This window comes from Poecilia mexicana, unplaced genomic scaffold, assembly GCF_051168715.1.
Source record: "Poecilia mexicana isolate PSO_F unplaced genomic scaffold, ASM5116871v1 scaffold_9, whole genome shotgun sequence".
Taxonomy (NCBI): Eukaryota; Metazoa; Chordata; class Actinopteri; order Cyprinodontiformes; family Poeciliidae; genus Poecilia; species Poecilia mexicana.
The window spans coordinates 24,484,413-24,498,355 of record NW_028263378.1 but is presented as its reverse complement, the minus strand read 5'-3'; the positions used below and the strand labels follow the sequence as shown (position 1 = coordinate 24,498,355).

The 13,943-nt window shown below is 40.8% G+C and overlaps 1 protein-coding gene across 1 annotated transcript in view; it reads left to right on the top strand.

Moving 5' to 3' along the window:
• Window positions 1-13,927, top strand: part of LOC106927399 (transmembrane protein 132D) — a 40,241-nt gene extending 26,314 nt beyond the window's left edge. The window contains exons 4-9 of the mRNA XM_015002940.2: window positions 4,482-4,674; window positions 6,394-6,537; window positions 10,742-10,947; window positions 11,181-11,445; window positions 11,596-11,787; window positions 11,892-13,927. Coding sequence (XP_014858426.2) covers window positions 4,482-4,674; window positions 6,394-6,537; window positions 10,742-10,947; window positions 11,181-11,445; window positions 11,596-11,787; window positions 11,892-13,214 — 2,323 coding nt within the window. The 3' untranslated portion in view covers window positions 13,215-13,927. The remainder of the gene's footprint in view (window positions 1-4,481; window positions 4,675-6,393; window positions 6,538-10,741; window positions 10,948-11,180; window positions 11,446-11,595; window positions 11,788-11,891) is intronic.
• The last annotated feature ends 16 nt before the right edge of the window (window positions 13,928-13,943 follow it).

The following is a 13,943-nucleotide window of genomic DNA, read 5'->3' as shown; positions in this document are numbered from 1 at the left end:
GTCAGTGCCTTTTGCCAACCATGCAGAATGCCACTGTCCTTAGAACACCTCATATCCCATTCATATATAACACTTGCAGACACTCCCAGTGAAATGATATCTGCAAATAATAAAAAAAAAAAAAAAGATCTTTTTTTTATGTTTCTCTAAAAAAGCCTCAAGTTGCAGAATCCTCCTCAGTGCTGAAAAATAGGCCAGGCCATGTCTTGTCTCAGTTCCTCAGATCACACATAGAAATGTGTTCTTTCATGGGGCAAAATTCATAACATGTCACTATGAATTTGTTGCCGGATATTGCTTGAAGTCTGGTTGAAACAGAAACTGGTCTTTTGAAGAGTACACAATTATTTGAAAAATAAAGTACGTTAGATTTAGGGACGGACTTTCAAAAACCAAAATGATTTTTTTTTTTTAACAGACAATGAAACAGGGTTGATAATTACTTTTTTTTCAAGCTTGGTTAAATTTGATACATCATTAGCACAATAATCTCAATAAAAGATGCTAAAGTATTTCAGAATGGTTAAAAAATAAAACTGCATTGACATTTACAATGCATGCCATCGCACAGTCTGAACTAGTCCAGTAAAAGTCTTAACCTCCAGTAGGCTGTTTTTGATATGACCAACATAGTTTAACACAACACAAAGTGGGAGATCTCCACCCTGAAGTTATTTATTGCTTACTTTTTACTTTCATGTGGAGTTTAAACAAATTTGCATCTGATTCCCAAACTGCTATTTGGCACTAAGCTAAAGCAATGTTTCACCCCCTTTGATTGAATTTTGAGACATCTCTAGTTTAAAATCTAAAATACTTGAAGCGGTTATACAGAAACTGGATTTTCTACAATCAACAGATTTACTCTAAAAACAGTATGAGATTCTTTAAACCCCTTATTGTATTTGTGACAATACAAAAAAAAAAGCATTTTTAATATTTTTTTTGCTGTTCCAGTTCATGACATTGCATGAAGATTGCATTATGCTTACCTATCAAAGATGGACTGACATATAATACACTAAGTATGGATGGACTCAAATATATTGTCAGCTTAAGAAACCTTTTTATATTTGAAATCCTACTTCTTGCTTTTTACAAAATGTTTGATATCACGCCTGCTGTCAGTTTAGCAGTTGAATAGTCTCTCGCTCTTTGTGTAGCGATTGCTCGCTTGTTGTGCAAGGGATCTGCTCCCTGTCTGTGAAGAGGTCAATCACTCCATTAATGAGAGATCCATACAAATGTCTGCTTGTGAAGAGGCTACAGCCCTGGCAGTGGAAACATCTCACTTTGTGTTGGTCAAGAGATCTGTTGATCTATCTGGCAAGAGATCTATTTGTCTGTGATACAGTCTGTCACACCAGCCATTTGGAGATTTACCTAATTGGGAATCAAGAGTTCCCTCCCTCTGTCTGTTGAGAAACCGATCGCTTTTTCCATTGAAAGATCTGTAACTATGTCTGATGAGAGAGCTATTCCTGTGTTGCTTGAGAGAGCAATCTGTCAAAAGATCTATTGGAGTGCCAGCAGAGGCATCCATTTCTCTCTCTTTTGATAATGATGTCTGCCAGTCGAGAGATCTGATCCTTTGTCAGTCATGAGATCTATCATTTTGTCTGCCCAGAGATCTATAACTTGCTACACAAAGAATTATGTAGCTCTGCCTGTCCAGGGATCTATTCCTCTGTCTGGTGAGATATCAGTTGCCGTCTGTCAAAAGATTTGGGGTGAGCACTCCAGCACTCGGATGGTTTAGCTATCAATCCCTGTCAGCCAAGAGCTCCATCACTCTGTCAAGAGAGGGATCTATTACTTTGTTGGTTAAGATCCCTCTCTCTCACTTTGTTACTCTGTCAGACAGAATAATATGTTGGTCAGGAGATCCACCGCTTCATTGGTCAGGAGATCTATCACTCTGTTACTTGAGACATGCGTTGGTTGAAAGATTTGTTGCAGTTTAATTTGAGAGATCTATCAGTCTGCCTGTTATAGTTTGAGAGATGTGTTACTCTGTCAAGTAATCTACTGCTCTGTCAGTCAAGAAATCAGTCACTCTGTTGATCAAGTGATCCAGTGACTACCTGGGGAGAGACCTACTGCTTGGTCAGTCAAGAGATTCATCACTTCGTCTGTTAAAAGATTGATTGTTTTAAGTCAAAAGATCAATGTCGCTCCTGAGCGATCCATTGAACAACCGTCTGTCAAGAGTCATCAGTGTGTCAGTCAAGAGAGATATATAAAAAATTCCCATCTCACCCTCCGCGGGTGGTCTCTCTTTAATCCTCATATATATATATATATGGTAAGAACAAGATCCGTGCAATAAACAGCTATGCCTTACCAGTAATCAGATACCCTGCCGGAATAATTAGCTGGCCAATGGAAGAGATAAAGGCCACGGATGGTAAGACTCGGAAGCTACTAACCATTCATGGAGGGTTCCACCCCAAATCCAGCACCCTGAGACTGTACACAAGCCGTAAGGAAGGAGGCAGAGGACTAGTGAGTGTGAGAGCCACTGTCCAGGATGAAACATCCAAGATCCATAAATACATCAAGGACAAAGCCTCAATGGACGATGTGCTCAGCGAATGTCTCAGACAATGGGGAACAGAGGACAAGGTGCTGGAGGAACCATCATGGGAAGACAAGCCCCTACATGGGATGTACCACCGACAAATAACTGAAGTGGCTGATATCAGGAAATCCTACCAATGGCTGGAGAAAGCTGGACTCAAGGACAGCACAGAGGCCCTCATCCTGGCCGCCCAGGAACAGGCCCTAAACACCAGAGCAATAGAGGCTCAGATCTACCACACCAGACAAGACCCAAGGTGTAGGTTGTGCAAGGAGGCCTCTGAGACAGTCCAGCACATAACAGCAGGGTGCAAGATGCTGGCAGGGAAAGCGTACATGGAATGACATAACCAAGTGGCGGGCATAGTGTACAGAAACATCTGTGCCAAATATGGACTGGAAGCCCAGAGATCAAAGTGGGGGACACCCCCAAATGTGGTGGAGAATGACCGAGCTAAGATCCTGTGGGACTTCCAGATCCAGACAGACAAAATGGTAATGGCGAACCAACCGGATATTGTGGTGGTGGATAAAGAACAGAGGAAAGCCGTTGTGGTGGATGTAGCAATACCAAGTGACCACAACATCAGGAAAAAGGAGCACGAGAAACTGGAGAAATACCAGGGCCTCAGAGAGGAACTGGAGAAGGCCTGGAAGGTGAAGACCACAGTGGTGCCTGTGGTCATCGGGGCCCTCGGGGCAGTCACCCCCAAACTGGAGCAGTGGCTAAAACAGATCCCAGGAACAACATCAGACATCTCAGTCCAGAAATGTCCAGTTCTAGGCACAGCCAAGATACTGTGCAGAACCCTCAAGCTCCCAGGCCTCTGGTAGAGGACCCGAGCTCAGAGGATGAAAGAGACCACCCGCGGAGGGTGAGAAGGGAATTTATATATATATATACATATATACATATATATATATATATATATATATATATATATATATATATATATATATATATATATATATATATATATATATATGGGGGGGACAGATCCCAGGAACAACATCAGACATCTCAGTCCAGAAATGTGCAGTTCTAGGCACAGCCAAAATACTGCGCAGAACCCTCAAGCTCCCAGGCCTCTGGTAGAGGACCCGAGCTCAGAGGATGAAAGAGACCACCCGGGGTGGGTGAGAAGGGAATTTTTTTTTTTATATATATATATATAAATTACACATGGAGTGATGATATCAAACCTTTCGTTCTGTTAATTAAAATGACTACAGCTAATGAAACGGTGTAGTTAATTTCTTAGTCTAGAATGTTACGTCTGACTAATAAAAACATTTGATTAATTGAAAACAATTTGTAATAAGGCTGTACTATAAAACGTGGAAAAAGTGAAGGTCTGTATACACTTTATGAACGCACCATACAGGTTGTTATTTTTTTAATCTCTTCATTTGACAAACGAGGCTTACTGGAACGCGTAGCTTGATTTTCTGAGATGTATTTCTCTGTCTGGCAACGATCACTTTGTCTGTGGACAAATCTATTGCTCTTACTTTTAAAAAGCTATCAATGTGTCCAGAGATCTGCTTATATATGACCCTGGAGTCCATTTGTGGAATAACCTCGACTAGTTCTACACAAATGCCTAATTTATCTTATCTGATTTTAAAACTCCTGGATGATAAAGTAAACTTTAAGTCATTTTTAGTCCTTACTTCAACTTTATGAAACCAAAGATGGTTTTTTTCCTTATAGGGAGCTACCAAATGTTGGGATCCGGGAAGGAGTTTATGTAAAGTTTTATGTCATGTAACATCACTAATTAAGTCCTAAATTTCAAAAGAATGTGTCTGTATTCTTTTTATTTTTATATTTGTGCCTTATATCTGTTTAAACATTGCATTTATAGGCTCTTCCCAACTTTTTTTTTTTTCTCATCCAGACTTGAAAGCAGTCTGCTGGAGGTGCTTCAGATGGACTTTGAGGTTGAGGAACTGAGCAGTCCCGTTGACAGCCAGGTGATCGTATGGAAGCTGGAGCTGCCGTCTGCGCCCAAAACCGTCGCCAAGACCGAAGGAGCCATGAGGATTTACACAACTCAGAGAGACTTTGTTGGCCTCGCTCCTCTTGTGATGGTGAGTGAGATGACAGCTTCCGTGTCACCCCTGATCATTACGAGAGCCGGCGTCAACGTTACAGACAGCAGCCCCTCCGCTAACCGCCAACGCTTCGACTGCGTTTGAGCATCGGCGCATAAAAATATCATGAAATGCACTTTGCTGTGATCCGTTCCTGTCTGGCATGCATATGCATAAGTCTGAATGTGCTTGGGTTTTTGTTTAGGAAATGGCTTCTATTTTCAGCAGACTGTGACCTTGCGTCGCTGACTGTCAGCTAGCTGATGCCTCTCTTCTGTGTTGTTCCGCTCTGTTCTGCCGTGCAATATATGGTCATTCTCTGATCCTTAACAGCTGCTTCATATGCTGCTATTTCGGTGCCTCAGGCCTCTTTATCATGCTACACTACCTCTATAATTAATCCATGATGTAATCCCCTGTCACTAAACATTACAGCTGTTTGAATAGCAATATTGAATCTTGGTTATTTGTCACTTGGGTCATGAAAATTGTACCAAACAAACAGTTTGAGGCCAATAACATGAGTTTTAGAGTAATTCATAAAAATACGGAGAACATATATTTTCTTTGCTTTAGTTCAGATGTATCCTGATTTGCGAATGACATAGTTCATAGTTGAGCAGAGTCTGACCACAGGCTGAGGGCCAAACATGAGATTTTCTATTTGGCTCAAAGAAACATCAGCTTCTGTTCCAGTCTTCAAAAGAAAAAAAAAGCGATGGTAAAACTTTTTCTGACAGACCCTTTAGCACAGAGATGGGGGTGAGAAAGCTCACATTGCATATTTCAGTCTCATTTAAACAAGTTCTGGAGTCCAGGGACGCATATCCTTATTTTCATACATAAAAAGCACATAAAACTGTGTCCTTAATTTTGATTTAATATATAATTTAAAGAGGCTAGCCGCTCTCGTAGCACTTCCTACAAATATTATTCTATCATTTAAGTTTTATTTCTGGCACATATGAGGGTTTTGCTGAAGGCCAAGTTAAAAAGAGTAAATGGGTCTGTAAGGAACAGGACAGGACTGCAGAACTAGATGAAGCAGGTACATTTCACCAAATGTCTCCTCTTTATCCACTCAGTGTATTTTTAGAAGTAGATGTTAGTACATAAACTTATACACAGATAGGTGTCAAGCTAAGAATGAACATGCTGCACAATTTTTGAAGTTATCAGTAAATCAATAATATTTCTCCTGCTTCAAAGATGAGGTTTTTTTTTAAAGTAAACACAGATCAGGACACCACATTCAGTTCATGACTGGTTTTGTCCCATTCTCTGGTGAAGGGCAGCAACACTTCATACTAAACACCACAGCTCATTTCCAGTCCATTTTTACTAGTGTTTGACCATGTTTGAAATGTTACAGCTTCCTTTGGACGGACATGCTTGAGCAGAGAAATCAGGCTTCATCTCTCGTCACCCTGTCAACTATGTGTTGACCTGGTCATTACCTCCCTTCTCCTCCCCTCAGCTCTGCTCCCTCCTTGACTTCCCACAGGGACAATGGCCTTTTTATGACTTCAGCGCTTCGACGTCAGTGAGCTAGCCATCACCCCCGCTGCCGTTAGCCTTTCTCCTGGACAGGAGTTGTTAGAAGAAAAAAACCCATTCAGTGTCTGAATCACACATATTTTTAAACATGGAAACATTGAGATGTTTTATATTTGCTGTTCTGCTGATGACACTGCTTGATCTTTACATTCCCTGCAGGACACGGAGATCCTGAACACAGCCGTGCTGACTGGAAAGAAAGTAGTGATGCCCGTGAGGACAGTGGCTGTGGAAGAAGACGGACTGGTCACTGACGTCTCCGACTACACAGACTGCAGTTCCTCTGACGAAGATGTTCTCAAGGTACAATCCATCTATTATTGAATTCAATCTTTATTCGGTTGAAACCGACAGTTTACATGCGCAACAAGCAGACCAAACGTCTTTTGTTGGCTATTTATAAGTTTGCATTGTAATAGCTTAACGACATATTTAATATATTATTAAATAGAAAGAAAAAAAAAGACATTTAATTAAATATGCATGTATTCACGGTACATTTAATCAATGATTTAATGATGTATCAATTTATTTAATTTTGCTCCCTTTTTACCATACATGAAATCGTCGTCTTGACTCTCACAGATAGCTAAGTGCACGTAATCTTCTACAAAAGTGACAAACTATTCTTCATCTCATCATTCGTTATGAGAGCAAAGGCAACAGCGTTTGCCTGGATAAACAAATGCGTTAGACCCTTACCTCTGGTACATTTTAATTTGGTGGAGCATGAGGGGTTCAGCCATCATGAAATGCTCTTGCTTTATAAGTGAATTTCATTTGGCTCAAACACAGAATGCTGAGGTCGACAGAACGGGATAAATGCACTGAGTGGATAAAGGTGTTAAGAAAGTGGAATTATGAATGAATATAAAAAAACGTGACGGTGAATGAAACAGCCCCTTTCAACCCTGTAATATACCCGTCTTTTCCTTCATTCTGAGCTCACTGTGGCTCCTTGCGTGTCTGCTGACCTAATGGCTGCTCCGGTCACAAACATTCACTTTAATCTTCTTAGTCTAACAGCTTGACACAGATATCCTTCTCCTCCTCTACTGTGCCTAAGGGGGATCAAACATACCAGTGATAGATGGAGATGGATTTATCTATATTGGACAGCTCACATCACAAGATGAAAGTGAAAGAAAGTGTAATCTGCTGTGTTGGCTGGGATTTCCCAACGTGCAGGAGAGATGCAAAGGCTGAATATATGTAAAGATATTTTCCTGTTGGACGTATCATGATTAAATATCCCACTGAAAACTGGTGGACTTTTTTTTTTTTTTTTTGGAGATTACTACATGTTGATCAAATCACCACTCAAATAATCAGCAGCTCACCTTTTGCAGTATGAAGTCATATTTTTTATAGAATATGTATTAATTGGGAAAGAAAATTACAAACGTAGCTGTGCCAGTGAAGCAAAGCAGACGTTTCCATTTATTGCTCTGCTTGGTGATGAATGTCAAAAGTCCTATTTCAGATAAATATCTAAATGCAGGAAGATTTTTTTGGACCAATCAAATTGTGTTTAACATAACTGCAAACAAAACAGCGTTCCTTATATACTAGTGTATTAAAAACATGTTTGAACAAACAAGGTCTTGAAGGTCACACTCTAATTCTAGTCAGTGAAACTATTTACAGGCTTGAGCAATGTTTCTTGAAATTTGATGTATGGATTATATAAGAAAATATGTCATTGCATCTCAGTTGGCAAAAAGGAGAGTGGACAGTGATGAGGTCATGTTATCATGGGCTTATGATTAAAGCAACAACTCAGCCCTGAAATGACTCACGTTTAGCCGGCCCTTTGAGAAAAACATGGCTCCATCTTCCTCACACGAATCTTTGTATTTTTCCTTCGGTTATTCGTGAAACAGACGCTGTTCGCCTGATCTTAACTACAAGGCTTCACCAACTCAGTTCTAATGATGTTTCTCTTAAAGTCTTATTCAGTTATTGTCTATTATATTCAACATTTTGAATATGAGTACTAGCTCTGTAAATGCTAAGGTTTATGTCACACTGTTTCCTGTCTTTCCATGATCCTGTTTTATTGAAAAACTGGTATCAGGGGTGTGAAATATACAGTGTTCTGCCGCGTCAGGACAGGCTACATTGCTTCTGTTATGTCACTGTCTCATTTCAATATTTAAGGATTAAGTGAGTATCTGGGAATGACATCACAATGCTCTCTCCAAATAGTCACATAATTATTTCCTGAATCGATCAGAAGGTAGGTCAAGTTGCCACTTTCACCTTTTAAGCATCCAGTTAATTTTCTTCAGTGTAGACAACAAATACTAGAATGTGATTAGATAATATTGTAGTTGGTGCTAATGTGAGCTATCTGAGCGATAATTGATGGTTTATTTAGCTGTGGGCAGATGTGTGATATACATAGTTTGGGAGCTGCAGATCTGAAATAGAAAGTCAAATCTTTTACTACCTCTTTTGGTAGTTTTTGATGTATTGATTTAGTGTTTGAAAATGCATTATCAGCTTGAGTTGAAGGCAAAAAGTTATCTTTCCACTGAGCTTATCAGTTAGCAAGTATCACATTTTGGAACCTGAACATTGGTTGGTACAGAAGCAGATTTATTTGGTATGCAGGGATGGCACATGGATCGTGTGGATCACCGATCAAACCAATTTACTGATATCCAAATCCTTCCACCAAGGAAAAGCACAAAACTAATCCACGCTGTAGAAAAAATAAAAGTTTTTCTTTATGGAAAATTCTGTACCCGTACGGTAAAATTCTGGCAACCACAGGTGCCGGTATTTTACCATAAATTAGAGATGTTTTGTGTGTGTGTGTGTTTTTTTTTTTTTTTACAGTGCAGTAAAAGAACATGATAGACGCCGTTTGGCTACATTAATATGGAAATGAAATCCCTCTCAAACCTGAGGGTCAGTGGAGCCATTTCCTGCGCAAAGCTTCAGGGTTTGCTTTAAAATTCTCTTTTGTATCAGTGACTATTTCATGAAATCTATAAAGATGAACACCCTCAACTCTCCTTTAACGGACGGATCCTGCTGTGCAAGAGGATATGTCCTCAAGTGGAGGACCACATTTTTTGTCTCTCTTATTTGTTCAACTGTAAGTAGATAATCACAGGAGGTTATTAGTGGTATGTTATACATATTTTCCCATGTTTATTTATTTTTCTTCATTTTTATTACACTTTCGTAACTCACATCTTGCGTTGTGGATTTTTGAAGGAACTCTTGAGCATTTTCTTTTTCGCACATCACTTAAACCCCCCTTAAATGTAGAGTCCAACACAAAAGGTAAATTATTCTCCTTTCACCGTGGTAGGTTTTGGTTTGGTTGAATTAGTATTCTTTAGATCCAGGTTCTCTTTGGATGCCAAAAATGCCCAACCGGGTTCCATGAAACCAAATCTTTAAGTTTGGTGGCCTCTAAGTAGAAAACCGTGCATCTGGAAATATCAGCATTTCATTTTGACAAACAGTTGTGATTTTGAAAAAAAAAAAAAAAAAAGGTATTCCTTCAAATTCAACTTCTTGTAATTTTCTCTATTAATGTCATTACAGAAGTCCAAGTCCCATAAGATTATTTTACAAAAAGAAACTTAACTTTTTTTTATTCATAAAAAAAAATAAAAACAGAAAATTAAGCTGAAATTCACATAGTGAAAATTCTATAAGTCATTAAAGCTTTAGATGCTTTCATCAAGTCAAGAGAGAAAGAAAAATAAAAGTTTGAAGACTTTTTTTTGATCTGGGATTTTCGTTCAGGCACGCACGTTTTTGCTGTGAATTAATTTAAAGGGTGGTTTGTTTGATGAGTGCACAAAGGTTAATTTATTCATATATACTTTGCAAATTATACCTTAACATAAAAATTCTTCAAAGTACTATTACTGGCAGCTCATGTAACACATGTGACATCAGTACCACAGTGTGAGAACCATGTATCTAATTAGTTGAAAGCAGAAGAGAAACTGTTAACGAGCTCAAGGAGAAACTCCTGATAAATGTCACAAAACGTCCGTGAGCTCCGTGGCGTGGACACCTAAAAAAACTCGCAAAGGTCACCTTTGAAATTAAGATGCAACGAATGCACATGGCGGTTCGAGCAACTGATGTCAGCACCACACCGCAAGATATTTGAATTAACATAAAACTGCAATGCTCCCTCTTCCTAACGCTGTGGACTGGGGATCATCACGGTGCTTTATTACAGCCAGCTGACGTTACGGTGGCAGCATGCAGAGCAAAACTGCTGCAAGCCCATTTGTTGTTGTAGGAACGACCTATTTGTTAAAACAGTGACTTTTATGGGAATATTTAATTATTTTTTGTCATTGGTTAGATGACAAACATCTCCTTCATGGACAACAAATTTGCTCTGCGCTGGATAGAGATCGTCTACGTACCAGTGCGAACACAAATTCACGGCGTTAGACAGGTGATCAAATTGATATGTGTGATCTGATGAATTGCTTCCTCCGCTATTGTCTCATCCTCCGTCCAGGTGTCAGACAGATGCGACTACGTATTTGTGAATGGCAAGGAGATGAAAGGCAAGGTGAAGATGGTAGTAAACTTCACCTACAGCTACCTGAGTGCTCAGCTCGAACTAAACGTGTGGATGCCTCAGCTTCCGCTGCAGATTGAGTTGTCAGACACAGAACTGAGTCAGATCAAAAGCTGGAGGGTTCCAATCCTGACCTCAAAAAGGTGAGAGACACACATACGGTATTACGTTGTTCGAAATCCCCCTACGTCGTTTCTACATGTTTTTTAAACACTTGATTTAGGTAATTTAAACATCTTTCCAAGAATTTAAAGGACACGATTCTGTAATTTGGAATAATAAAATCAAGCAAAGAAGCAGGGTTACATTTTTGAAGGTTGACGTTTCCTGTGTAACAGGTGTGAACTTCACGTGTGTTTGCGTGCTTCTATCCCAGGTCTGGCTGGAACAGTGAGGAGGCTGAACGGAAAGGGAAAGGCTGCATGCTCCAGCTTCAACACGCGCTTGTGCGGGTTCTCACCCATTTTGTGGCTGAGCAGGAAGACCCGCGGGACCCTACTGCCTATTTCCTGGGCTCTGATTGGCAGGTGGATATTACAAGGCTGGTTCGATACTTCATGAAGGTCGAGGACCCTAGAGTCGCAAGACTTCAGGAAGGAAGGGTGCTGTCAGGACGAGACTTTGGGACCACAAACATCCAGGTAACATGCTGAACCACTGATTGTTATGCTTTTAGAAATTAGCAAGTGACAAACTGCACAATCAGCATTTATTAAGTCCTGATTGAAGTTGGAACCTGATATAAGTCACCTTTTATTTATTTATTCTCGTCGGACATTGCTGTGTGACAGGTGTTTTCTCCACTGTCGGATGTTGTCTTGGCAAAGACGACAGTCAAAGTTGTGGATGACAAAGTGAGCATCACAGAGTTGGGTGTTCAAGTGGTTTCTGGACTCTCTATGACATTACAGCGCAGCTCAGGAAGTAGCAGGGCCATCTTGGCTACAACAACCACACAAGAGGTTCTACAAAGCCCGAAACAGGTACTCTTCTATAATTTATTTTTAATGTTTCTGAAGAAACCAAAATCTTATAGGAAGTCATAATTTTTGCTATTTTTCTGTCTTTCTTTTATTTTTTACTTTAGGAAGCTTTGGTCAGTTCGTGGGTCCAGTTTAGTGATGGCAACCAGACGCCTCTTGACATTTATGATCCAGCCAACTACCGACTGACCGTGACATCTCTTGATCAGGGTGTGGTGTCAGTGCAGGGCAGACCTCCTCTTGTAGTGGCAGAGGGTGAGGGCGAAGGAGTCTTGGTTAGAGTAGAGATGTCCATCTGCGAATCCTGCCAAAAGTCTAAACGCAAAAGTACCGTGGCTGTCGGCAACGGCAGCCTTAAGGTCAAGTTTCAGGCCAACACTCGGCGGCCAGGTGGAGCAACCCGCAGCGTAGACCGGAGCTCCGTTGGCAACAAAGACGGCAACAATGACTATGGCAACGACGGGGAAGAGACGGACGTCGAGAGAAAGCAGCGGAGGCCATCACAGTTTCGTCCTTCGAGTATCCCAAATTCAAACAAAGAGGAGAGTGCTATTCAGAAGATCCCGACCACAATCAGATCTACTGTGAAAACTATGACTAGCGGCAGTCTCGGAGGGGTGGACAAGACGAAAGGACCAGAAAACGCTGGCAGTCCAACCAGCGTAGTGAATGTCAGCCTCATGAGCAGCCCCAGAGAAGGCAGCAAAGTATACAGCTCAGACAATATGATAGTGGAAGACATGAGCAGTGTTAGTTTTACTAGCACTGTGAAAGCCCCTGGGAATCTGGTCAACTACAACGACTTCCCCACCAAGGTGGAGATCCCCAGACCCAAAATGCCAGAGGTAGAAAGCGGTGAAGAAGCTTTGGCCAACAGGCCTCTCACAGACTTGGAGATCGGCATGTACGCCTTGCTGGGTGTGTTTTGCCTGGCCATCTTGGTGTTCCTCGTGAACTGCATCTCGTATGTTGTGAAGTTCAGGCATAAGAAGCCTCCCTCTCATGGCCAGGAGCCCACAGGGCACAGGCACGACTGGGTCTGGCTCGGCACAGACGCCGAGCTGGTGATGACTGTGCCGTGCAGTCCAGTCCAGCAAGACTCGCACACGGCGACCACTGTGATTGACATTGGGCCCGACAAGACTGCCTCTCTCTCCAGGAGGCCCAGTTGCCTGGCCTCCGCAACAGACTCTCCCCTCAGCTGTGCCAGCTCCCACCGGACCAAACCCATACAAAGCGAGTCCCTTCACTCGCCCACCAGCAAGAGAAAGAGAGTTCAGTTCACCACGTTCTCCACACTGGAGCGCCAGCATTCGCCACACTTCTCACCCAAGGAAAACGGCCACGGCATCCACTGGGTCGGAAAGGAAGAGTGTAGTGGGGAGGAACCTCAAGTGCCCATCATAAAGCCTGGGGACCAGTTATAACACAGAACCCGACCAGACCTCACATGTACAGCAGATGTGGCTTCGATCACCTCAATGCCTTTGTCGAGAAAATGGGATTTTGTATCAGGCCTCCTCAACATTTCATTGCCCATTTAGGCCTTTTACGTGTACATGTCTTGTATATTGTATATACTTAATATAGGAGAATGGATATATGTGGTGATGCTACAAATGGCTGAGCAGATGCATTATTGTATAGGCAATATTTAAAGCCACAACGTGTTCATGCTGCATGAGGCACCCTTGATGCACCACACTCTAAAAAATACTGAGGAAAAAGAAAAGCGAAATATTTAAAAATAAAACTCAAACATGTAAATTAACACCTACAATACAGAGTTCAGCCAAACAACTTTTTTATATATATAAAAATGACTAATTTAAAAGAATAAAATTTATATTATGTTCAGTTTTTTTTTCTATTATTAAAAACATAAATAACATTCTTTGACATTGCATCTTAATTAAAAAAAAAAAACACTGTGGGGTTGAACAATAATTATTATAATTTAAAGTACCTGTTAAAATGCTAGGTTGTTGAAATGTGACCATGATTGAAAATTTCTAAATCTTTCCCACATGTAGCAAATTACTGAAAAGTGGGCAGCTTGGTTAGAAGGTACAAAATGAAGAGGCAACAATATGATTACAATAGTGTGTATTGATTCCTTATTAAAGCATTTCTCAATTGATTTTTACTATTCTTCT